The 25229-nt window shown below is 42.2% G+C and overlaps 2 protein-coding genes and 1 non-coding gene across 10 annotated transcripts in view; 2 read left to right on the top strand and 1 right to left on the bottom strand.

Annotated features, from left to right (window-relative positions):
• The first annotated feature begins 1041 nt into the window (after window positions 1-1041).
• On the top strand, window positions 1042-9729 carry nol11 (nucleolar protein 11). Its single transcript, XM_071505769.1, has 18 exons — window positions 1042-1208; window positions 1795-1908; window positions 2359-2415; window positions 2768-2916; window positions 3135-3192; window positions 3474-3615; window positions 4400-4606; window positions 5035-5111; window positions 5557-5680; window positions 5939-6030; window positions 6453-6518; window positions 6626-6810; window positions 7083-7208; window positions 7468-7719; window positions 7893-7971; window positions 8220-8312; window positions 8795-8902; window positions 9098-9729. The coding sequence occupies exons 1-18, from the start codon at window positions 1062-1064 to the stop codon at window positions 9209-9211; spliced, it is 2190 nt and encodes a 729-aa protein (XP_071361870.1). The 5' UTR covers window positions 1042-1061; the 3' UTR covers window positions 9212-9729.
• A 548-nt stretch (window positions 9730-10277) lies between these two features.
• Window positions 10278-10359, bottom strand: trnas-aga (transfer RNA serine (anticodon AGA)). Its single transcript has one exon. It is a non-coding gene; the product is annotated as a tRNA-Ser (tRNA).
• A 947-nt stretch (window positions 10360-11306) lies between these two features.
• The window catches only part of LOC139637167 (nucleosome-remodeling factor subunit BPTF-like), a 40818-nt gene continuing 26895 nt past the window's right edge, over window positions 11307-25229 (top strand). For 4 of the 8 annotated variants that reach the window (XM_071505763.1, XM_071505761.1, XM_071505765.1 and 1 more), the window contains exons 1-11: window positions 11307-12093; window positions 14846-15668; window positions 18046-18097; window positions 18320-18488; window positions 20499-20750; window positions 21452-21643; window positions 22579-22761; window positions 23049-23224; window positions 23450-23629; window positions 23908-24089; window positions 24323-24454. In XM_071505763.1, the coding sequence (XP_071361864.1) occupies window positions 11523-12093; window positions 14846-15668; window positions 18046-18097; window positions 18320-18488; window positions 20499-20750; window positions 21452-21643; window positions 22579-22761; window positions 23049-23224; window positions 23450-23629; window positions 23908-24089; window positions 24323-24454 (2912 nt within the window). In that variant the 5' untranslated portion in view covers window positions 11307-11522. The remainder of the gene's footprint in view (window positions 12094-14845; window positions 15669-18045; window positions 18098-18319; window positions 18489-20498; window positions 20751-21451; window positions 21644-22578; window positions 22762-23048; window positions 23225-23449; window positions 23630-23907; window positions 24090-24322; window positions 24455-25229) is intronic. The other 4 variants (XM_071505766.1, XM_071505762.1, XM_071505768.1 and 1 more) reach the window with 4 other exon arrangements.

Here is a 25229-nt window from a genome sequence, read left to right as displayed (position 1 = left end):
TGCTACTTCACCTTTCAAAATGTGAATGAGCATGAGATCCACAAGGCGTTCATGGAGTGTTTACCGGGTTACTATGGTCTCTCACACTTATTTTTCTTGTCTTCCCCTGCACCAAACAGTTGATACCAAGAGTTACGACAGCACATATGTCATCAACCTCCCACAAACTTGTCCTATGATCCATAATCACAAACAAACACTTCCTTTAGCAAAATGTGAAGACATCCACTGTGATTTAGCCCCATACATAAACATGAGTTTTACTTTTTACCAAGCTTACAATTGTTATAGGTGTGCAATATGTAGAAATTTGGAAACTATGACACAATTTCAAAAAGAATGCAACATAATCATAAATCTTATGAATATAACAGGCACACAGATATGCATAGTTCAGATGAATGCCCAATATCACAATCCTGCAAAATCTGCAATACAGCCCTTTTTAGTAATGGGAGCAGTTCACTGGACAGCAATGTTCTTTCTGTGGGTTTGTCTGTGAAGGAGTTGCTGCGCAAAACATAGCTCATTGGCTGTATGAACATTTTTAGGTTGTTGTAATGTTCAAAAGCTTTGCTAATAGCAGTGAATAAGTCAGAACATGTTACAGATAGTTCACTCTACAGGAGATTTATTGGGTTTTGGTTTGGATTAGCATGTTTTTATTATTATTATTATTATTATTATTATATTTTTAAATTTTATTTTATTTTACAATTTATTGAAAATGTTTGTGGAAATTCCAAAGTTTCCAATTACACACATTATGTCACTCTGAAGTTTGGGAAAATTGGCTTAAAGTTATATACAATAGTAGGCTACATAACGAAATATAGAATATTTTCATGTTCTACAATGATAAAATAACATTGAGTTTCGTGACTGAATATTTGAAATGCAGAACTGGAATAAGATGAGCATGGTATTCCCTAACAATGTACAGCAGGAACAACTTTTAACATCCTCCAGGCGCAGGCGCAGCAGCAGTTAGCAGCGTGGTTCCGGGTTGCGTTCGTCTATTCTCGCGATATCCTTCGAGTTCAGCTTTCTTCTCGTCCAGCATGGCCGCGCTGTATGAGGGTTACACGTTGTGCGGACTCGTTCCAGCACAAAATCTGTCACATTCATGCATTCAGGGCATCGAACAGGAGAGAGACAGCGACCATGTCGTGGTCACAGACTCGACCAGATCCGTCACACTGTACAAAGTGAGTTTCCGTGTTTGTTTTGAGGAGGCTCTGCTAACCCGGGCCAGCTGATCAGTGCGACCTGTAAAACTCGTGTTGGCACCATCGGCTCTTTTCAGCCACAGCGACCACACCAGACAAGTCAAAGCGTACTTTACAGCTGTGATAGTACTTTGACTCATTTTACGTGAAAAGCGACAGTAAAGGTCAAACAGTTTGGACTGAACTCACGCTGGTTGACAAAAACAGACATGGCAGGTTAGCTAACGTTAGCTATATCCAGCGCCTGACTTCTGATTGGCAGGTTCAGTGTGCATTTAGCTAATGATCTAGCAGCTAATATATATATATATATAAATACCAAATATCAATGTCACGATTCAGAGCTGGCTTCTCAACTTCTTTCATAATTGTTGCAGCGAACAGTTTGGACCAGCTAAAAAACTACCAGATTTTTTTAAAATGAGTTTGATTGTTACCATAGGAACGAGAGTGGTCGTTGCTATAGGCCACCATTTATCATGGTGGACTTTATGACACTATCAGCCTTGCATTTAAGAAAGGGATGGGGATGTTACTAATTGTTCCTCCCTGTTGTCTCTGACAGGTGTCAGACCAGAAGCCGCTGGGCAGCTGGACAGTCAAACTAGGTCAGAGTCTGACCTGTGCAGCAGTCTTCAACCCACAAACCAAGGAATATGTGGCCGTCTCAGACAACAAGGTAGACTTTCCGAGCCATTCTTGTGCCTTGAGCCCCGCTGAAGATTGCAATTGGTCAAACGTGAACCGACCAACCCAAGTTGTTTTCCTTTTCCATAAGTAAAGATACCATCACTAAGTTTATTGCAAAAGCAACAACTGAAAATTTGCTTTTTCAATAAACTTGAGCTGTGTTTATTACTTTATTTTGCATGACTGCATTCCTTCATCCACTTGTTTACCAGGTTTGCATCATCAGTCTTTCTCATCCATATTGTTGTGCTGATTCACCACGAAAGCTTCTTACTTTTTAAGGTTTGACCAATGTAATTCAGCATGAGTTGGTCACTGAACATAAACAAATGTGTATTTTAATAAATCAGCTTTGCTCCTAAATGTCTCTGCATAGCTGAGCTTTCAGAAACACCTGTTACATTATGATGTTTTTTTTTCTTTGTGTTTGTTCTTTAAGGTTATCAGAATTTGGAAGGAAGAAGACCTACTCTTAGATAAGGCCTTCAAAGCAACTGTAAGTCTGAGTATGGATATTCAGGAGACACACACCAAGCATGCTGGATGTTTGTATTCACACACTTTGCATCCACTGCATTTGAACATTTCCATTGTGCTAAACTTAGGTTACATGAACTTGAAAAGAAGTTTTCTTTTTTTCCTTTGCTGACATAGTGCACAGTCCCATGATTGGGACATTTAACAGTCAAGACGGTTGCTGCTTTCCTTTTAAAAAGTCCCTTAATCTGAGTATCATACGTAAAATTCAGTGTAACCAACAAAAAATGTTATTATAACCGCCGGCACTGATTGTTGATCAAACTGAACACATTCTCATTCCTGCCTCCTATGTTATATATTTTCTCCAGGTGTCATCGGATGTCTGGAGGGTCCTGTGTGTACATGGAGGGGAGCCTGTGGTCTTGTTCCAGAAAGGGGCAGTGAGGCTGCTGGACTCACTACTTTCTGCTCCCCAGCAGCCCATAGAAGAGGTCCTGGCTCAAGAAGAGGCCATCAGGTCAGCATCATTATGCCTCACACCCCCAGTGATTCCCCTGTCCTACAAACTTCAGAGTAAAGTTCAGAATCTGCCTCAGTGTCACGTTTCGGCTGCTGACATTTGTTATGGGGCTACATCTCCCATATTTGACGTTGAAATAAATTGAAATAGTGTAATTCCTTGTGCTGTGCTGTCATTTCTAGTTCTGTGTTGATGAGTCTTCTTCTTGTCTTTAGGTGGAGCACCAACATAGTGGCAGAGACACAGCAGTTTATCATCTTCACAACTGAACAGGTGACATCATTTTAAATGTTTGCCTCTTGACTTAAGGCACAAAAGCTTATGATTCGGTTCAGTTAATTCAATTTCAAAGTATTTATTGGACTTGTATCATGGTGCAAAGCCATAAAGATTGTTCATGCTTATGTGCCTGCATGGAAATGCATGTGAATGACAAGAATTTTAATGACTGATTTACCAAAAATGGTTTTGTCCGCTTTTGTTCTTCATCAGCTTAAACTCTTAGTTTTCTGTAATTCTAAATGCCTTGAACGTCTGTCACTGTCTTCCCACAGAAAGGAGATCATTTCATATACCTGCAGAGACTGAACCCTAACACCCTACAGAGGTACCGGCTGGAGAGAGAAGAGCCTGGTCTCGCCCCGCTCAGCTTCTCTGTCTCCTACAGGGATAAACACATCCGCCTGCTTTATCTCTGTAAGCCTGAATTTCCTGTGAAAGTATTTTTAGTGTCAGTGCTTGACAGCACAGGCTGAGTTTAATGGACTCAGGAATTAAAAAGGGCTCAACACAGCAGGTGATAAGATTTTCTAATAAAAAATGAAAACAGCATTTAATTGCTGACAGTGCCAGTGAACGGCAGCAACTTAACCACTTTGTGTTTAGGAGGATTGCAATAAAGTAAGACACATGTGAAAGGATGCTCTCCCAAACTCAGTCTATTTGTTGCCAGTTTGTGCTCTGTAGCTTTGGTTTCCACACATTTTAACAGAGTGGTGCTGCTAATGGAGATGAGCCTTGGAGGGGGGACCCCATGCATTTCAGCTTTACTGCAGAGAGAAGTGAATGATCCTGGTTCAGTGTTATTATCTGCAGACATTGACATGCGTACTAATAGCATAATAATGGATGTAGCATTGTGTTGTGGTTTTGCTCACATAGAGTTTAATGCACTTTCATATAAAGTATTATAGGATTAATTCAATCATCGGTTCAGTAATTCATGTGTGAACGTTCATTCAGTCGCTGCCGAACTGAGGAGGGAACTTTGTGGTTGTGACGCTTTGTTGTGCAATCACTGCTGATCTTTTAATGAAATGATGCGCTCTAAACTCAGCATCAAAAATTGTTGAGGTTTGTTTTAACTTAAACAATGTGTTGCACAAGATGTTACATGCAAGATAAGTGGGAGCGCCATTATTAACTCCCTCTCGTCTCTTCCTTTTCACTTTTTGTGCCTCCTCATGTTCCTGCCACCCAGACCCTAACGGTCACGTGTACCAGAGTGTAGTCTCTGTGCGGGGCCTGGGGACAGAAGAAGGGACTCAGGTTCTTTCGCTTCCCCGCAGCCTGCTGCTGGCTCTTCCTGTCGGCGAGGGCCTGCTGGAGGCAGCGTCGGCCCTGATGCTGGATGAAGCCCATGTAGCTGTTGTAGGGGTCCCACACCCCTCTGCCGGAGCTGGGAAAGGTAAACTCGGTTTATTTATCCTGCCTGCAATAAAGACAACAAGTGCTCTACTCAGACATATCTGTTTTGAGGTTTTCAGATGTAATTAGCCAAAGTATCTAGAAGGTTGTTTCATTTTTTTACTCCACTAAAAGCACCATTTTAAGCATCTAAATTAAGTTTGTCAGGGACACACACTGAGGCTTGCAGTAGTCAGTCAACGTGCACAGCCCCAGAGCTGTGTGCCAAGATAACAGGGAATTTTGTCTGTTGAAACGAAAATGAATTTCTAGGTTCAGTTTATTAAAACGTGAATGAAATTCAGGTGCAGTAATTTTAACATGTTTCCAGATTAAATGTATTAGAATGATGACTTGCAGCTCTGTGACTCCAGGGTCTAAGGTGAGTGTGTGTTGGTTGCTGAATGGCTGTGTCTTTGTTTTTTTCAGACTTTCTCTGCATCTGGAATACCAATTTCCAGACACTTCAGGCAGGAAAAGAGATGGCGGGTAAAATCTACGGGCAGGTAGGGATCCTTTGGTGCATTAAATTAAAAAAATCCATCAAGGTGATTGATTTCTAATCTTTCTGTTTTATGACCAGCTGATGAAACAATATAGTGATAATATTTATTTATTTATTTTAGCCATGTTAGCAGCATGCCTGTGTGTTCATGAGCTTTTGTTGCTAATGTTAGAAGTACCCACCCACTCAGGCTTCACCTCTTTGTTATGACTGCAGGCCAAGGTTCCCTGTCCTTCCAGCTGCTGGGTGCTGATGGAGGACTGTATGACTTTGGTAGAGCATTGTGTCTGCTCTCCACTGTGACAGGGTTCACTGTCCCTCCTCACAACTTAATGGCAGTTTACAATTTTAAAATAGACTCCCTGGGAAGTCAGTATGTACCTTTATTATGTTTACTTACACCATTAATTCCCATTTGTATTTCTTTTCTTTTCTCTCTGATTCAGCTATGGTGTTATTCCAACAAGTTATTCATTCCACATGGGAAAACCCTCTCTGTTATACCTTTTGTCTGCCCCAAATCTTGCCTGGCCTCCGCACTGGGGAAACTAAAGCAGGCCAAGACTGAAGGTGAGCTAAAACAATCTTATCTTATCCTGCTGTGACGTTTTGCAACTGCAAAAAGCAAATGACAGACACAAGTTACAAACCTGTACACAGACCTTTAAAACCTGTATTCCTGATAATTAATACAGCAACAATATACTGTATGATGCATATTCATTCATGTGCTCAGTTATCTTAACTGAGTGTGCAGCACTAATAGTCATGTCTGTGTGGAAAAAGTTTGTTTTTGATCAATAGAGTGTGTTTTTGTAACTGCCACAGAGTCCAAATCTCCAGCTTCTGTACCATCTTGGAATAACCTTCTGCACGGAGAGAAAGCTCAGCCCTCTAGAACTGTGGAGACCAGAAAGACGGTTTGTTGCATAACTGTGTTTTTGAAATGAGTTTTCAAGACAAAATAAGGCAAATTACTTAGATACAGTGAGGCCAGAATTTTTTGCTGCATGAATTGCAAGTGCATCGACACCACACTCTTTCCTTGAAAACTCACTTACAGTGTTTATCAGACCAATGGTGTGTATTTTTAAAAAAAAAAAAAAAAAAAAAAAAAAAAAGTCATTCATTATTCTGATTAGCACAACCTCCAAATGAAATTTACATACGTTGCTGCCTGGTGGTGCATCATTCACAAAATGTTCAAAGTTATGTAACTTGGCAATAGAAAAATGTATAATACTACAAGGCTGCTGTAGTGTGTTGTTTAGGATTTGTTACTTTATGTGTAGATTTATCTCTAACGGCAACCCAAATGAATTTGACTCTCTTTTCCATGCAGAGAACAAACCGTAAGACTCAGTCAACACCTTGTTTAACAACTGACCAAGTTCTGGCGCTCATCAAGGTAAAAAGGAGATTATTCATGGCTCTCTAGCTTGTTGTGTCCACATAACACGGTGGACAGATTCTGACATTTAATAATGAACACAATATCTTATTTTCCCAATGTAGACAGCACCAGTAGAAGATGTCCAGAAAGAAGTGGAGGGGCTTCTTTCCCGATCAGACATCCAGGACTTACAGCCCTCTATGGGGCAGCTAGTATCAATCCTTGTGTCCCGGAGCCTGGCTGATCCAGCCTTCTACACCCCGAGCACCCTGGCACAACTCGTGCACACTCAGTGCCTCTGCCACAGGTCAGTTAGGCAAGACGTTAACTGAAGGATTAAAATGTTGTATCTCAAAACTACTGTATTCAAGCTGTCATTATTCTGCAGAATCTATTTCTGGACATTAATATTCTTGTAAATACCAAACCCTGCATTTGAATCAAAATGTCATCATCTAGCTGGTTTGCACTGCAATTGAAAACATGAATTGAATGACCAAGACCACATTGACTACTAGAATAAATAAACATTATGAATTTCTGTTGAATGTGACCATTTACCATCATGATCTTCTACAGTACGTGTCCTGACCTTGTGCTGTTGGCCCTGGAGAGGAAGGATTACTTTCTGTGTCAGCTCTGCTTGCAGTTCTTCCCTGACATCCCTGAGGCTGTCACCTGTGCCTGCCTCAAGGCCTTCATCAGGTAAAATCAACACTGTGATACAGGCATGAACTGATGTCTCTGCCACTGTCTTTTAGATATGACCACAGGGGGGCACTAACGTAATACATTTTTTAAAAGTCTGCAAATAGTGGCTTCAACAGGTGTTTTGAATGTTTAGTTTGATGCCACTCATCCTGCATATGATTTAACAGAAGTGGTTTTGTGTTTTTATTATCTGATAATTAGCTTGACTTGGTGCAACACAGAACAACAGTGGTGTTTTATCTTCATCTTGCAGTATGCCGGACGTCGATGCAGAGAAAGCGAGCCTGGAGCCCGACAGCATCTCCTTCATGGAAACCCTCATCTCTAGGGAGCGTGGCCAGGTTGGCTTGCAGAACGGTTTTAGCCCCGCCTCCACTGACGAGGACCGCTCAGACGCCCTGAGTGGAGGTGGTGCCGTCGTAAAGGCCAGAGCAGAAAACACAGAGAAGACCTCAACTCCATCAGGACAGATCTGCCCAGTGGGATTACACAAGGCTGTTCTACTGTATCCTTCCAGTGTACGGTCGCTCAAACACAACGTTTCCCCATTCTGTCTGTGAGACAGCTATTCTAGTTTCTGCACATGTTGTGTATTATTAAAAAAAAAAAAAAAACTTAAAGCTTAAGTTAAAAAGCTGAGAAATGTTAAAATACAAACTCTTAACTCAAGCTGCAAAGAAATGAGATCCTGCAGACGGCGTACAGCGACACTTTCCTCCTCCCACACCTAAAAGATCTCTCCTCCCAGCATGTTGTTGTAAGTAACAGATTGTTTAGGTTGCTGATGTAGTTCATCATGTGTAAACTGTAGGTCCAATTCCCAGCGCTTTAGTCCTCAGTCTTTATGCACGGTGTCTGACTGTGGTCTGTGTTTATTCACATTAAAGCACTGATAAGTAGATAAATTTATGTTACACGTCTAATGTTCTGTCCTTGGAAGATTCTTCAAAGATGCTTAAAAAAAACATGCATTTAAAGTGTTAATTGTCTTTTTCATCCAATCAGCTTTTCCTCCAGTACCTGCAGTTCCTCTACCTAAAATATTCTCAAGATGCTTTCCCACAGATGCATGGACTGAGATCACCGAGTCTGACTCAGGTCTGTACCAATGTCTAACTAGATAATTAGGGGGCCCACACTTGATATATCGGTGCAGGTGGTGGCTGTCGCAGCAGGACACATTGTGACAGATCTGGAGGCAGAAAAAAAGTATTTCTTCACTCTGCTGACAGAGTTTTATTTTAACTAGTGCATAAGTCAGTGTGAAGAGATGGAGAGTTATACTGAGATAGATTTAAAGAAATGCAGTCCATGGAGGCACAACAAGTGTGATCATCCCATCAATATGATCTGATCTTAAAAAATCACATTTATCTTTAGTTTGCTCAATATTTTTTTATAAACTTCTAATATCTAACAGACACGTAAAAGCACTGCCATCATGATATACTGAACCCTTTACAAACTCCCAACAATAATAGCAGTAAAATACATTTTCAGTGAATTGTAGTCCATAAAACAGCTCAGTTTGTGAGAAGGATTACACATCTAACTCTGTTTTCCTTTGCATTTGATTGTAGATCATGGACTGGGTGTGCTTGCTGTTGGACGCCCATTTCACGGTGCTGGTGATGACTCCAGAGGCCAAAGGCTTACTGCTGAACCTCCACAGCTTTGTTAAGTCTCAGGTAACAGTCTCCCCATTGTCTGCTCTGTAACTGGCTGCATGTTGGTTTGATAATATTCACTCTGTGTAACTCTTGTTTCTGTAGTTGTGCAGAGACGGTGTTTACAATCAGTGCAACAATTTTATCAGAGAAAAAAAAAAAAAAAAAAGTTATCTGGGAAAGAATTTGAAATAACTGGCTTTCTTGTGTCCTCAGGTGAGACTGGTATCTGAGCTTGGAAAGATCGAGGGCAGCCTCCAAGAGCTCAATAAGATGAAAGTGAAGAAGGATGTCGGACAGTACTCCATTGAAGTCATTGAGCTGTTTTAGAAAATGTACAGAATACTTTTAATAAACCTTTGAGCATATCGTCTCCTCCCAATGTTTCGCCTGAAGTGGTTTCACGGTTGGTTACATGTCTCAACTGGTATAAGTGCTTTTTGGCACAGATGCTCGCCATCGGATCTCAAGTTGCATGAATTTTACTGTTAGACATTGAATTAACTTGCAGATACTTTCGAACTGTTTTAAACTTGTTTAAGCTGATGAAAATTTGGCCATTCATACAAGATGAATTGCATGAAAACTCTGTTCATATGTCAACTTGGTTAATATTGGGTTTGTAAAATATGTTCAAAATCAACCTAACTGAGCAACATGGTCTTGGTTTTTAACTGTTCATAACGAGACTCTGCCTTTGAACATGTAACTGTGAGAATGAATGGCTTTATTTTGTATTTGTCCTAACAGCTGAGTATTTGTAAATCTGTCAGCTGTAACTGTACTGGGTTTTCCACAGTCTTTTATGTTGAATACAATTATATAACAATGAAAAAACTGTTAATGTGTGTGTGACTTTTATTTTTATTAAAAACATCAATATCAAATACAACCACAGAGAGTCAGTGTTGGATGCATTGAAATAAGGATTGTGATTTCTCTAGGTTTAATATCAGACGACTGAAGGTGAATAATTCGCATCAATATTTCAGTACTTTCTTAGTTGAATTAGTGTTATTAGATCCTTGTTCAAAACACTTTGAGCCGGTGTAATGCACTTATTCCTGATTCACCTTCACAGATTACCTACAGGAAAACATTTGGACATTGAGGACAGTTGTGTGAGGAAACATATGTTTACAAGACATACATGTGTTGGAAGAGATAATCCGACAGCTCACAAATTGTATAAATAAACATAAAAAAAAAAAAAATAACGTGTGTTTCTACATTATAGCAAAGCAAAGGAAGCCATGAACCACGGGGTACGGTGCCGTTGTATAGCTGTTGCAAAAACTATTGTTTCAGCTAATTACACCATTAGTTGGCGGGTGTTTACATTCTGGTTGTTTCCCACCGCCGCACAAATATGTCCCATCACCAAAACGAAAAGGTTCGTTGTCGGCAGGATTCGAACCTGCGCGGGGAGACCCCAATGGATTTCTAGTCCATCGCCTTAACCACTCGGCCACGACAACGGTGCGTTCAATGGCCCCCCCAGTATAGAAATAAATGTATCCTCAAATACATTTTCAGAATTTGAAAAATGGATGTAAACCCTATCTATCTAAAGCACCAAGTCAAACCCAGAAAAATAAACAAACCAGGGACGAGCGTAGGGCGTTACTGGATAAATGTTTTTGTGGACTACGTTGTTACAACAGATGGTTTTATTTCAGTAACTGAACTGGCTGTTCTGTTTGAAAATTGAACCAAGTTTCCTTCGTAATTGTCGAGAAGAAAATTAGCTAAGTGTAAAATACATTCGGCTCAGAAATGAACAGCAGCAGTTTCCATTCGGAGCCTCAGAATATGTGTGCGGTGAACTTTGAGGACGACTTGTTCGGGCTCATGTAATAGTGCACACCGTCGGACGTGCGCTTATCTTCTCGCCTCGCTTTGCTGTGACGACGATGGCGACGGGCCCGACATGAACGATGATACTTCCCCGAATACACTCGAGCCACCTCAGATTAAACGCACCCAACAGCACCGACTTTTACTAATAAAATACTATTGGCGGACGGCGTTTGCATGGATAACTAATTTTACGAACTAGCACGGCAATTGCGTCTATTGTGGAATAGTAAATCACGTGACCTCGCATCTACTCTGGCCTGCTAGCGTCAAGTTAGAGAATAAAACAGCACGTCCGGTTCTGTTACCCTGAATTCGTTCAAACAAAAACGTTTATAATTCTTTTTTTTTTTGTTATTTAAACTGTCATAGAGAGAGAAAATAATGAATATAATTAGATGTGTAATTTAGCTTATGTTCTGTACACTATGGTGTTAATTATTGTTCTTTTTTTTTATGTTTGCCTTGCGTTTACTTTGAAGGACAAGTGCTGTACTTCCGGTGCAACCGATCTAAGCGCGTGTAACTTGACGCAGCTATGGGGCCTGCTGTGTTTTCAACGGAGGGAGAGCCGAGAAGAAAAATGGCGTCTGCAGGCGACCCAGAGCGGGACACCGGCCATTCAGTGTAAGCTTTCCGCCCCGAAATCGACACTGGGGCTTGGTGGTGACCTATCGGGAACCGTCGCCAGAGCCATTGTTTTTTTTCTACCCCTTTTTCTCCGGTGTGTGTGCCTTATTCAAACACCGAGATTGAAACGGAACAGAAGAGACTCTCTCCCACAATGAGAGGGAGAAGAGGAAGGCCGCCCAAACAAGCAGCCGTGATGCGGGAAGGTTCACCCGGGCCAGTCCGCGGCTCTCGGGGCGGCAGGAACAGGGGGATGCGTGGACGGGGAAGAGGCAGAGGACGGGGTCGGGGACGGGGAGGAAGCGGCGGCGTTTGCGGCACCAGCTCGGCGGAGGTGGATACAGAAATCTCCGGCCGAGAGAACTTTCATTCGTCCCGGGGCCGCAGGAAAGTTGGAGGCTCCATCACGGCGGCGGCCGCGGCACCGCGGGGCAGAGGAGGCAGAGGGAGAGGCAGGGGGTCGAGAGGCGGCCGCGGCAGCAGAGGCGGAGTGAGGCGGCCTCAAACCAAGGTGGTCTACGACGACAACAGCGACGAGGATGATAACGTGAGCTACAGGTCAGACGAAGATGAACTCCTGAACGACAACCCTTCGTCGGATCTTGAAGAAGAGGAGGCCTTGGGGAACGACTCCGACTACCTGGAGGAACTACCGTATGATGATGATGCCAGCTACTGCACCGAGAGTAGTTTCAGGAGCCACAGCACGCTGGGCAGCACCCCAGGTACGTCCGTTTGCAAAGTGCACACACTTTAGCAGCAAAGCACGTTTGCATTACTCAGTGTGCATTTTATTTTTAGCCCAGTGCAGAAACCAACCCGCATTGTTCAAAATGGAGCTTGCACTCAGAAACAGGCCTTTGTTTACCGTGCGCCGTGGCCGCTGGCTCGCAGCTCTGCCCCACGCTTCCACCGGCTCTCACGTCTGCAATTCTTGTCGGATCAGCACATTTTTTGTTGTTGTCAATTTTAATGAATAATTCCTGTTTTTTAACCGGGATTTTTTTTCCAACGCGCGCCCCGCATTTGCCCACATTGTGAAACAGGATATATGCACTGCGTTTGCTGCTTTCCATTCATTTCATTCATTTAGTGTTCGTGCTGGTGTAAAAGCAGAGTAAGTCCACTTTCTGCAGCAAAACGTGGGTTTGTCAACGTTGTTAACCACTGGCTTCAGTTTGACAGGTCATAGTATTTCTGAAGCTGTAGTACTTAATTAAAGGGTTTCCTGTGAAATAAATAAAAAAATAGATTTTTTTTTCTATTTTGCACACATCAGTAGACCCACATTATACATTATACATTTCCAGAAGACATATCTCAGTTACATAATGGAGCTAAATGAGTTTGGCAGGCCTTTTGTTTTGAAGAGGGGCGCTCTTTTTTTATTTATTTATTTATTTATTTATTTATTTTTTATTTTTTTCACTTGTTGCAAACATCTCATTACGATATTGCGCGGTGCACCGTTACCATAGCAACCACTCCCATGTTTACCAGGTGAGCAGGTGAAATTCGTCACGCTCCCAGTTGTGAACAGCCATAAAGTTAATAAAGTTGTGTCTGCAAAAATCAATTGGCACATCCTGTTATGTAAAGCGATGCGCTGGAATGAGTGTGCAGGCGGCTGGAAGTCACACTAGACAGGATTAGAAAAGAGTTGCTCTGCAGGTGACCCACACTTGAGTGTTTCCTGCATTCACTAATGTGAATTTTCTTTGAAACAAAAGTTTTCTCTCCTTTAAAAAAATTAAATTAAGATTGTATTTCCCTCATAACACTTAACAGCACTCTGATTAAGGCTTAGTTGCAGTTTAAGTGGTTCAGGGATTACACACATACCTCTCAATTTAAATGTTTAGGTCGTCCTGTGAGGGGTCTTTAATAAGACCAACAGTGACAGAAAGACATTGCAGTGGTTTCACTGTCGTGGACACACAGGCGCACATTTATATGCTGTTTTCGACATGAACCCACCTTCGACTCGTGTTTCACCTGTGCATACCGTACTGCTGTCACAGATTAATCCCCGGCCTTCACCGTTCATGATACAACCGCCTCTGCTGCTGTAGTTGCATCACTATTTCTCTGTTTATACATCACTGCTAAAACCACTGAATCATACTAGCCCCAACACAAATGAATTTACTAACCAGTGAACGACAGTTTGTCAGCCATAAACGCAGTGTTTACAGGGAAAAAGTAACATGGCAGACAGTGTGGGTGTAGTGGGGTAATTTTATAGGATTTGTTTGGTCCACTTATGAAAAGTTAATGCAGCAACCCACACTCTACAGCGATGTCACAGCATCTGTGAGATTGAGAAGAGCTCGTGAGAACGCTGGCACACTGCAATATCTAATGTATAATTATAATTTTATAATGAGTAAATAGCAATCGTATGCTAATATTGTGATGATTATAGAAATATTTCTTCACTCCACCAAGGTTGATCAGCGACAGACAAACACCAAACCCTGGTCAGGGGCAGGGTCATGAGGCCAGGTCAGCTGACCTGGATTGACCCACTCAGATCAGCCACAAATGTAGGCTTAGCTTATTCAACATCTCTGTGTTCAGAAATGAATAATTTAAGGAGAACATACACAGGCACACACATTCCAGAGGGAATACACAGGTACAGCACATGTGCCGCAGCATCTGCATATATTTCTATTGAAGAAACAGAAGCAGGTTCATAAATCAGTCTGGAGTATTTCTCTTATGGTCTTGTTCTAGTCTCCTTTTTATAATCTCACTTCCACACAGTGTATTACAAATAGCAACATTCTCATTAGCACTAGCTTGTGATTCTCCCAAATTAGACATCCCACTAGTCCTATGTTGTATTTAGGAAGAACATCATTTCAGATTTAATTTAACACCATTGTTGGTGTATCATTCTTTTTTTTAATCTGAACAGGATTTACAGGATTTGAAGCGTTGAGCTTCTCAAATACATTGGTGGCGCTTGGGGGTACATTTTGAGGACTCCCCAAGTACCACCAGGCAAGCTGGAAGAGGGAATCTACCCAGATTGTTCTGAGTCTCCCCGGGGATACCCTCCCAGTGCCTGCATTGCTGAAAGCACTGTACTGTTGCAACATCAGAGCACAGTTTAGTGAGACATCAAGGATGCGTATAGGTTCAGGCATTAGGTTGTTTAACTCATTCCAGTTTGGTAATACTGTGTGTGCACCATATGAAAAGGCAGATAGTTGCCATGTTTGAACATTTAATGGTGATTCAAAGCAACACTGGTCATTTTATTCTGCAGACACATTGGTTTTCTCTCCACATATCTGTATTTCAAGTGCTTACTGTCCATTAACTTCCCATTTGCTGTATAGAGTGGAGAGGCAGCACACAGTGCTTGAAGTGGCTTACTTACACATCTCCTTTTCATTTTCCCCTATGTGCTTCCCCTTCTCTCTAACATCTCCTGGCTCCTGGCTCTTTTTCTTTCACTTCTCACAGGCCGGAGAAGGAGTCGGGCGATGCAGCCGCAGTCTCCCATCCTTGAGACAAAGGACATTCCTGCCTTGGAGCTTCCCAAGTCCTCTGAGGACCTCCTGGTTCCTACCTCACAGCTCCTGAACGTGTCTGCCGTCTACGAGGTCCTCCGCAACTTTGGCTCAGTGCTACGGCTCTCTCCTTTCCGATTTGAGGATTTCTGTGCAGCATTGGCCAGCCAGGAGCAGTGCACGCTGCTGGCAGAGACCCACATCTCCCTGCTCAAAGCTATTCTCAGAGAGGAGGACACTTCCAACACCACATTTGGGCCCGCTGACGTGAAGGACTCTGTAAACTCCACTCTGTATTTTGTGGATGGTATGACCTGGCCAGAGGTGGTGCGGGCGTACTGTGAGAGTGACCCGGAGTACCGGCATATTCTGCCTTTCCAGGAAACTGAGGATTATCCGTACGAACCTTTGGACAGCAAAATTAAAGTTCTTCAGTTTTTGGTGGACCAGTTCCTGGCGACCAATATTGCCCGGGAGGAGCTAATGTCAGAAGGGGTGGTTGCCTATGATGACCACTGCAGGGTATGCCATCGCCTTGGTGACCTGCTGTGCTGTGAGACATGTTCAGCCGTTTACCATCTGGAGTGTGTGAAGCCACCATTGCAGGAAGTGCCAGAGGATGAGTGGCAGTGCGAAGTGTGTGTTGCACACAAGGTACCCGGTGTTGCGGACTGCATCCCAGAAGCTCAGAAAAGCAAGCCGTTTATTCGTCAGCTGCCAGTCGGCTATGACCGACACCACCGCAAATACTGGTTCCTGAACCGCCGCATTGTTGTGTAAGTTTACAACGTTTTCATTTACGCTCCAAGATTACTGCACAGGATTCAACATTGGAGGTATCAGTGTGAGTGTTACAGCCTTGCACACTGATATTATGCTGATATTAAACCAAAGTTATTAACAATAGTTACTAAAATATCCAGACAGATTATGTGAAACAAAGTTTTTTTTAGCTTTACTTTTTTTTTTTAAAGAGCGTTCCTGCCAAAAAAGTAGCATAGTTTTAAGGCACCACCAACATACAGCCAACGCACACAGCTGTCCCAATTTCCATGAATTTATGTTGTCAAAGAGCAAAATAAGTATTTTGGCTGTGAGTGCAATCAGTGGAAAAGTAGTGTCCTTTTAGAGCGGCTTCATCAGTCATGGCAAAACTCATGAATGTCACAAACCACTTATAAACACCATCAGGAGGAGAAATATGGCCACTAGGCCTCGTGTAATTTCCTTTCTGTTCATTCCTGTACTGTGATTTGATTTGATACAATATTTGCCGTAGCTGCCGTGTGTGCAGCTCATCTACCACATTATTTGTGGGTCAGTCGTACGTACCGCCAATTTGTTTAATCGGAACAGATAAGTAGAAAAGATCATGCACTGTTGCAGGACTAAGCCAGTAAACAAGCTGCATATGCTGTGTTTTAAACTATAATGTAGCTGCAGACAATCTGAAAACAAGATACAGGATTGTGTGTTTTGTTAATGCTGACGATTCTCAGTGCAAAAAGCAATGAGCTTATAGGGGTCATTAGTTAAGCAAACTACAAGCTTAAGTTCTTGCATTTGTGTTTGTAAGACCCGCTGTTTCATAAACCAAAAATAACTGCATCCCTCCATAGGATTGAACATATCCTGACCATCAGCAGTATTGGACCGTTACGTTAGTAAATTATCTTGGTATTGAGCAGTTACAGATGCTGTGTGTGCTGGGTCAGCAGCAGCAGAGGCCCAGCATCATAAACCATAAAGAAACATAGATCACCTGAACGGTATAAGTTTTAAAGGGACAGGAGGCCCTAAGTTTGTCATCACTGCGTCTCACCCTCTCTCTTCTTTTTCTGCCTCGTACTGCTCAACACATTGGGCCCCAGCAGGTGCTGATCTTCAGTCTCCCTTCAAAGACTGTGCGTGTTTGTACAAACAAATAATGAGCACAGGAAACAAGTTTGTGGGTCTGCATGTATGTGCACAAAGTTGAGGTGTGTGTGTGTGTGTGCTTGTTTGTGTGTGTAAGTCCTAGAATGATGCTGAATAGACACTAGTGTTATGTGGCCACAGGTGTCACAGTCCCTGGACAAGGACCATGCTGAGCAAAAAAGCTGTCAAATACGCCACTCTGCAGCAGCTCAAGCGTCCTAATGAGCATTAATGATTTCAAGCCAACTTAGTAGTTAAGATACATTCACATTTGTATGTATATGTTTAATTATGTGGTTTGATTGTATTTATACCACCCAGCCCCTCTCAGCGTTATTATTCAAAGTGTATAAATACTATGTAGCTTCAAAATAAATTGCTTATTGTCTTCAACTCCATGGAAAGCCAACGTTTCTAAGATGCCCCTAACAGCTAATCGTGTGTACTGGCTCTGAACTGTTGTTGTTCTTTTGGGGAAATGGTTTTAAATGGAAATGCTAACTTCTAAGATCAATTATTGCGAATTGTTGCCAAGAGACCTGCAGCCCTGTGACTATAATACTTGTACATGTAAATTATAGCTCTTTAACAAGTATTTTACATACACTATACATCTGCGATATACATTAATTGTGTGTTTTTTTTCAAAAGTGTGTAAAACATGCCTCCCAAGTCTTTCTTGCACACCTGCAGAACAACTGAAGAAACCACAGTCTGATCAACTAATTTCACAGTGTGCAAGATTCATCAAGGGATTTATTGTCCTGAATTTCCCACTGGCACCTCGGATGTTTTGCACAGCTGTTCACACTTGCTCCTGTTTTTGAGTCGCGCAGTTGATGTTAAGTATATTGTCTGTGATGAGAAATAGACGGCATTGAATCACCACAGAGAGATGGAAATAGGCCTTAACATTATTAGCAAGGTCAACTTTGTTGATGATGATCAATCAAGCAGACTAACTGTAAGATGAATGTTTATAATGGGTGGATCTTCTCGGCAAAATTTAATACACATGAATTGACATCAATGTGATGTAAATGTTTAGACAAATAGCTAATGTTCATCTGCAGTCCCTGATAAATTTGATGTAAAAGATTATGCATCTAACTGACAAGACAAAGGACGACCAGTTATTGTCAAAGCACATACAGCTGCATAACGGCATATAGAAAGCAAGCATATGTCCTCCCCTTCCCCGTGTCTTCTAATTTTTGTGTCCTCTCTCCCCTACAGTGAAGAGGATGGTGAGCAGGAGGACAAAGCCATCTGGTACTACAGCACCAAGGTGAATTGGACTCATCTTTTTTCTCCAACTCGTCTTTACATTTCATACATTTGATCGTCGCTCATCTTTAGTTACAGTGTTTTACATGTGTCACCATCCTTTTATTTCTTTTAATTAACAAAATGCGTCCACGCAGTCCTTGTTTTTTGGCAGTCCTGCAGTCATAACACTGAGCTAATCTTTTGCACTCATTGAACTCTCCCTAAACTCGGTCCTTCCCAGGTCCAGCTGGCTGAGCTGATAGATTGCTTGGATAAGGAGTACTGGGAGGCCGACCTGTATGCAGCCCTTGAGGAGATAAGGGACGAGGTGCACACGCATATGGACATCACTGAGGACCTAACCAACAAGGCCCGTGGCAGCAACAAGTGTTTTCTTACTGCCGCCAGTGGTAAGGAGCTCTTAATTCTTTGTCATTTTAATAAAGTGAACTCATTTCCAGAGAATCTGCGATGCTTTCTGTCACTGAGTTTAGTCATGGATCAGAGAGGAAGAAGGATCTCTTCAAGCACAAAGTATTTTTTTCTTCTCTTACTCTAACTGTCTCTCTTCCCCCCCTTCACTCCTCTCCCTGCTTTCTTCCCAATGCTCATGAATGCCACCCAGTCATAGATGGCTGGGCAATAGGAATCAACCCAGCTATTATGTAACCTTACTCTAGTCCCAGTCTGGCTAGCACCCAGCTCTCGAGCTTCCCTTCAGTCCCTCGTCCCTTCCTTTCTGTCTGCAGGGTATCCACCAAATCCATGTGTATGCTTTTGCCTGTTTATACCATTCAGTCTGCTGCACAGTTCAAATTCATAACAATCGAGCTTTGAGAAAAAGCACTGCACTTTATATGGTGCTGCGTAACGTGGTGTTAACTTTTGATGCAACAGCTTGAGTGTAAACTAGCACTTCTAACAGTCATCTGCTGTGCACGGAAAGGTTAAAGCTTCTCACTGACAACAGTCTTTAACCTTTGTTTTTTAAACCCAGGAAGTGGATAACTTGAAAGAATAAATATGGCTTTTGTCAAACTTTTTTCAAACTGGCAGCAGCAGCTTCATCTGTGTGCTGCCACTGAAGCCTCTTTCATGCACAGTGTTAGCCAGCGTACGAATGTGCACACTTACTACTTAATATACACAAGTGGTTAATTATTCTGTAAGTGAGAAAGTTCTGGTTTGTATATGTGACAGCTGTTTTCACAACTCATCCATAAGACTGCATTACAACCCCAAAACACACAGAATATAGTTCAAATAAAAAAGTATTATTGTGAGGCTTATAAATGAATTTCTTGTGTGTTTCTTCAAACTTGGTGACAAGACTAATGTTAAACTGATGACATATGTTATCATCTGTTTCATACCTGGTTAGGAGACGGTGCCTGGGCATGTGTCAGTGCTGCCTCTGATTATAATGTCCAGTACAACATATACATACACTCACACAAATACAGACTTGATGTACTGAACAAAAAGAACTTGACCAAAGAATTTTCCTTCAAAGTTTTCGTCTGCCTCAGTAATAAAAGACAGATTCAAGTCATTTGCATTTTCAGTGTTTCCACTTTCCCTGAGTTTTTTTTTTCCTTTCAGGATTCTAGTCTAGTGTTTTGGAAGAACAGTCTACTTCGCTGCGTTTAATTCGTCTTTCTGTTTTGTTTACGTTGTTCTGCTCACACCCTAATTTCCGCTTTGTTATTATACCAATTGCCTGTCATTGCAGATCAAGGTTTTGCATCATTTGGTTTATGTTAATCTGTTATGGTGCTTCTTAGGGGTCATATTGTCATAAAGGACTTCACAGCCTCCAACAGTGTATGAATGACCCAACAGCATGCTGTCATTGTGCCCTCTGACTGCACACAGGAACATCACTTTGTGATGGTGTTTTACAGCAGGTTAGAAGTCAACACCAGTGAGCATGTATACTTTAGAAGTATTTTTACATGCAAATAATTAGTGTATAAACATTTCAAACGTGGTATAATCTGGCCCCAAAATCACCCCATGATCTCTTTTCTATTACCATTGAAATTATTTCAACCCTCAGTTTGGTCAAGTCGTCTGCATCATCAGTCATCTCTGATGCCTCGATTTTTTTCTTCTTGAAATCTGTTTGTTTTGTTTCCAGACATAGATCATCACATTATTTTTTTTAATTTTTTGAGATTTTTTTGTACTTAATTTTGTGAAGCATGTCCTGAATATCACGCAGTATTGTGTCTTTTTGGAGTTACTCTGCTGTCGAATTGTTATATTGTGTTGTTTTGGTTTTTTTCCCCCTATATGATTATCATGAAATCTTCCAGTCAGTCACTCTCTCTCTTGGGATATTTTTAGACTCAGCCCTTCATTTCTTTTGTCTCACAACTATGGCATTTCTTTTGTTTACCTCTTCCTCCTTCATCCAGAGGAGATCCTGGAGCGGTTGCGGGCTAAGAAGGAGGAGGAGCTGGAGGAGGTGAAAAGGCGGGCTGCCGAGGAGGCCCAGAAAGCGCGGCAGGAGAAGGAGAAGCAGGAGGTGGATGTGGAGCGGGAAGACGGAGAGGTCAAGCTGAAAGACGAGGGACAACAGCAGGGCAAGGTCAAAGATGTGATAAAGGAGGAGGGGGAGACAAATGAAGAGGCTACGGAGGAGAAAAAGGACGGTGTCAAAACTGGAGGTAATTATGATGTTTATATTCCACAAAATACTCGTGACCAGTAACATAAACATGACCAAATATGGAGAGCGTCTAATCTCTCAATTCCTCCAGTCTATTCTGTGTTTGAGCCATGGAGAAAAACAGAAGAAAATCATCACCATAGTGTAATAAGTTATTGACTCAAGATTCAATTCCACAGTTTATTTGGCTGCTGGACCAATTAGAAATAATGTGTTCTGTGGTCAAGATGCAAGCGATAAGTTAATTTATATTGGTGTCTAGATGTATATTATCCTGTGCAACAGAGAGGCCCTAACTACGCAATAACGAGACATTTATTGCACTGGCAGCAGAATGAAGCTTTAACAGCTTGGTGTAAGTGAGTTGAGAGTAAATTATACAGTGTTGGTAAGGGGCATCTCATTAGCTTTGAGAGCTAATGAATAAAAATGGCTATATTCCCATAAATGCATGATTGTGTTAATCTGAAAAAGCTTATTTAAATAACCCAATATGTTTAGATACATTTTTAAAGGTAATATATGTAGCTCCTGCTACAATAAAAGCAAATAAAAGTTTTTTTTTTTATTTATTGGTGATGGATGTTGTATGATTTTATGATTTGTACATATTTGTCAGCCTCAACCTTCACTGCTCCTCTCCGTTGCCTGTGCATTATCGACTAAAATCTACAATATTTACAACATGTTCATCTGTAGTTGCTGAAGCTCCACCCACTGGCCAAGAAGGCAGTAGTGGCAGTAACTTCTCATGTGGACCTATACTTCCAGCAACCTCTGCTCCAACACAAACCACCACCGTCAGCTCTAGCCTGGCCACTGAGGCTCCAAAGCCCCTGGCCCCCACCACAGAGGGGTGTTCCCATATGGAGGTCTCTAACAACACCAAAGGTACCAAAGGACGTTTCAGGGTGAAGTTGCCCTCATAGAGCTCCTTTTGGGGATCTGCTTTACTGCCACAACGTTACAGGATTGTGTGATGAGCCTCCTGCCCCTAACATCCCTTTGTGACTTGCGTGCTCCGCCATATATCCCAGAGTGCTTTGGTGTTCCTCCTGACCATTTCCCAGCGTGCCTCTTTTTGCATGTGGCTCTCATTCCATCTGCTGGCTTTTGTGTGCAGTCGTCCAGTTTTTGTTTCTTGAATTCTGGCGTCAGATTTGCTTCTCTTTTCAGCCATTCTGTAATTTCTTTTCTTTTCCTCCAAAGAGCTGAGAAGGTGATTGCATCAATTGATTTGCAATCAGTTGGCATTGTCACTGCAATCAGCATGATTGGCCGCAGTGAGCCTCAGTCAGCTGGGGACAGCGATGGCGCTGCCTGGAGCAGTAATGCTTACGAAAAGCTTTTGTTTGGCTGTTTGCTTGTAATCACCGATTGATGACCTCCACATATTCATCCTTAAGAATCAAACAGCAGCGTTTGTTTTTTGGTTTTTTTGGTCAGTGTGGTCATGTGTGCACAAACCTTGTCTTGCCTGGTGTATTTGGTGCATGCATTACGCAGGACTTATCAGTAGAGGGAGCCACAGCCATAACTATAAACTACATTTCAGAAGCATCACTAGAAACTTTGTCTTCACTGAGACTGAGCTGTTACTTGTGCAGAATTTCCTGTTTTTTGGTCAGTGTTCACAGCTTCGACGCTGCAGCTTGTCTTGGTTTTTCTGGCTCTATAATTTCAGTGTGGGCTGACACCTGCATCTCGCTGGAAAAAACAGTTAATCAAACACTAAGATTACGATAAAAACAAGAACTGCACAGTCCAGACCTTCAAGACGTGTTTATGTAACGATCAACACTGTGTGTGATTTTCTGTCTGTGTAGCAGAAAACCCATCATCAGATTCAGTCAGTGGAGATGGAATCCCCAGCCTGAGCCAACCCTCCCAGACCAACGAAGAGAACAGTAACAGCAGCATGGGAGCTGGGGTCCCTCCCAGGGGCCCTGAACCCCCAGACCTGGCCGACAAGTCCTCCCAGTCATCGCTAGCGAGCCTCGATGACACAGGTCTGACAAAAAAAGCATCATCCTGTTTTGTTGTAATATAATAGCTATCTTCTGCAATGATTTATATTACTGTTGAAAATTAACTACACAACCCTTAAATGATGCCAGAACAAGCTTTGGATAACGGTCCCCTACATCATACTAGTCATCTAAATATTCCAACATCCAAAGGGGTTTTCGTTTTCAATAATCGATGCACATCACATCATCTTAGTTCAAGTAGAGTTCACTGCTGCGTACGACGTAGCTTCCTCTGACTCTGACTGAAACGAGCTCTGCACTTTCAGGGGAGAGTAAAGATTCAGCCAACGGTGAGACGACGGGCCTCGGCAGTAAGAAGTCTTCGGCAACTCGCATGGTGACCCGGCTGAGGAACCCAGAGAGCAAGCTGAGCCAGCTGAAGAACCAACAGGTGGCTGCTGCTGTTCACGAAGCCAACAAGGGCTTTAAGGAAGGCAAAGAGGTGAAAACCTTGGATGAAAAGGATTTTTCTCTTTCAGACAATATGTGAAAAATGTTTGCACAACCTCAAGGAAGCACTATAGATTTAACTGACTGGCTTCTGACTCGTTAGCATCAGAGAAAGATAATTTAAGCAGCATTCAAGCAAGAACAAAGAAACTATAAGTCATTTCAAGGCTGCAAGGTTGATTTCTGATTGGATTTATTTATTTTATTACCTCCGTAGGTACTAGTAGTAAATGCACAAGGTGACGTCACCCGCGTCAGCACGCGCAGCAGCAAGGAGGTGGTGATGAAGGGGACCCTCAGCCAATTCTTCAAGCTTGGCCAGGAGGGCAAGTACCGCGTCTATCATAACCAGTACAGCGCCAATGCCCTGGCCCTCAACAAGCACCAGCACAGAGAGGCAAGTAGCACAACAACTTCCTGCCGTGCCATTTGAATGTTCATAAGCAGGAGGTTGCTAGACCTTTTCAGGGTTTGTAATTCTTCTCTTCATGATTGCAAGGATTTCCTCTGCTATTACAAAGGTCCACAGGTGTGAATGTGTGTCTGTGGTAGCCCTGTGATGGGATTCACGTTTTTAAGCCAGGCCGGTTGTTTGACAGATATTGAACGGGACAATTAACAGTGAAATGTAAGATCAATTCTTGACTAAAATCCCCTTAATCTGTCTTTCATCAGGACCATGACAAGAGGCGGCATCTCTCACACAAGTTCTGCATGACACCTGCGGGAGAATTTAAGTGGAATGGGTCTATTCATGGTTCTAAGGTTCTCACCATCTCCACACTGAGATTAACCATCATCCAGCTGGAGAACAATGTTCCAGCACCATTCATGCACCCTAACTGGGCCTCACACAGGTAAAGAGCAGTGTGGAGTGGAGGATGTATGTGTGCATGTTATCTCAGTGATTTCAAACCACACGAAATGCTCTGTTTGTATTTGTTTCAGTGCTTTAGTTTCACCTTTCAGTTTATGGGTAGAAATAAAAGTAATATCAGAACTTTGGCCACTAAAAAACAAACATAGCTTAAATGTGAAAGCTCCCAGAGCAAATAGAAAAATGTTTAATGTCTATTTCTTTGTTTTCTAGGACCAATTGGATCAAAGCAGTTCAGATGTGCAGTAAGGCCAGAGAGTTTGCGCTCGCTCTGGCCATCCTGGAGTGTGCCATTAAACCTGTGGCTATGCTGCCTGTCTGGAAGGACTCACTGGGCCATACCAGGTACACACATGGTGTATATATGTATATGGTAGAATTTCTCAAATACACATAAACAAAATAATAGTTATATGATCCATCCAGAAGTTCAGTTTAAATGCAACACATTCAAATACTTAAAAAAAAAAAACAAACTCAAACAAGCATTCAGTGCATGTACATAGGGGACGTGTGGTCGGTGTAGCAGGCAGAGGCGATCATAACCAGATCAGATCAAAAGGCCCACCCTAGCTGTGAGGCATAATATTTAGACTGTGAGTCCGCTACCAGTACCACCCACCTCTGCCTCTACTACTGCTTCCACACCACAACGCCCCTCTAAAGAAGTGATTGTCCAAGATTTCACGAGGTCAGGCCCAGAGTGTGTGTGTGTGTGACTGAACTGAGAGCATCAAAGCAAGAGAGAGTGTGAGCCGCCCACAAGTTGCAATTCAGTAACTTTTAGGACAACTGTGTGTGTGTTTCATAGTACTGTTCCAAGAGCAACTACCATCTTCTCATCTTTAGTCAGGGCTGTATACTCCATCAGTAAGATTTCCAATCACGCTCTTGAAAAATAATTAATAATGATGTAAAGTTGTCATAAAGAAAGTGTATTTCCATGTGTGTTTGTCAGCTCCACAGTGCTGAATAGGTGGACTTAAAGCTTGAAAAGATATGAATGCTTATTGCACTGTAATCATACAATAGGTTTTTTGTAAGTCAACAAATCACAGTGTCGTCTGTGAAGCTCACTATGAACACAACATTTCACAGATGGCCCCCAAACAAAGGGCTC

This window comes from Trachinotus anak, unplaced genomic scaffold, assembly GCF_046630095.1.
Source record: "Trachinotus anak isolate AG129_WGS33_773 ecotype Australia unplaced genomic scaffold, CSIRO_AGI_Tana_v1 ptg000019l, whole genome shotgun sequence".
In the NCBI taxonomy this organism is placed as follows: Eukaryota; Metazoa; Chordata; class Actinopteri; order Carangiformes; family Carangidae; genus Trachinotus; species Trachinotus anak.
This window is presented reverse-complemented; position numbering and strand designations above follow the sequence as displayed.

Excerpts from the sequence above, each read along its gene's own strand:
- nol11 (XM_071505769.1), top strand. The coding sequence starts at position 1,062 with ATGGCCGCGCTGTATGAGGGTTACACGTTGTGCGGACTCGTTCCAGCA. Across the intron at positions 6,031-6,452 it reads CTGTGGAGACCAGAAAGACG|AGAACAAACCGTAAGACTCA; the intron begins GTTTGTTGCATA and ends TTTTCCATGCAG. Across the intron at positions 6,811-7,082 it reads ACTCAGTGCCTCTGCCACAG|TACGTGTCCTGACCTTGTGC; the intron begins GTCAGTTAGGCA and ends GATCTTCTACAG.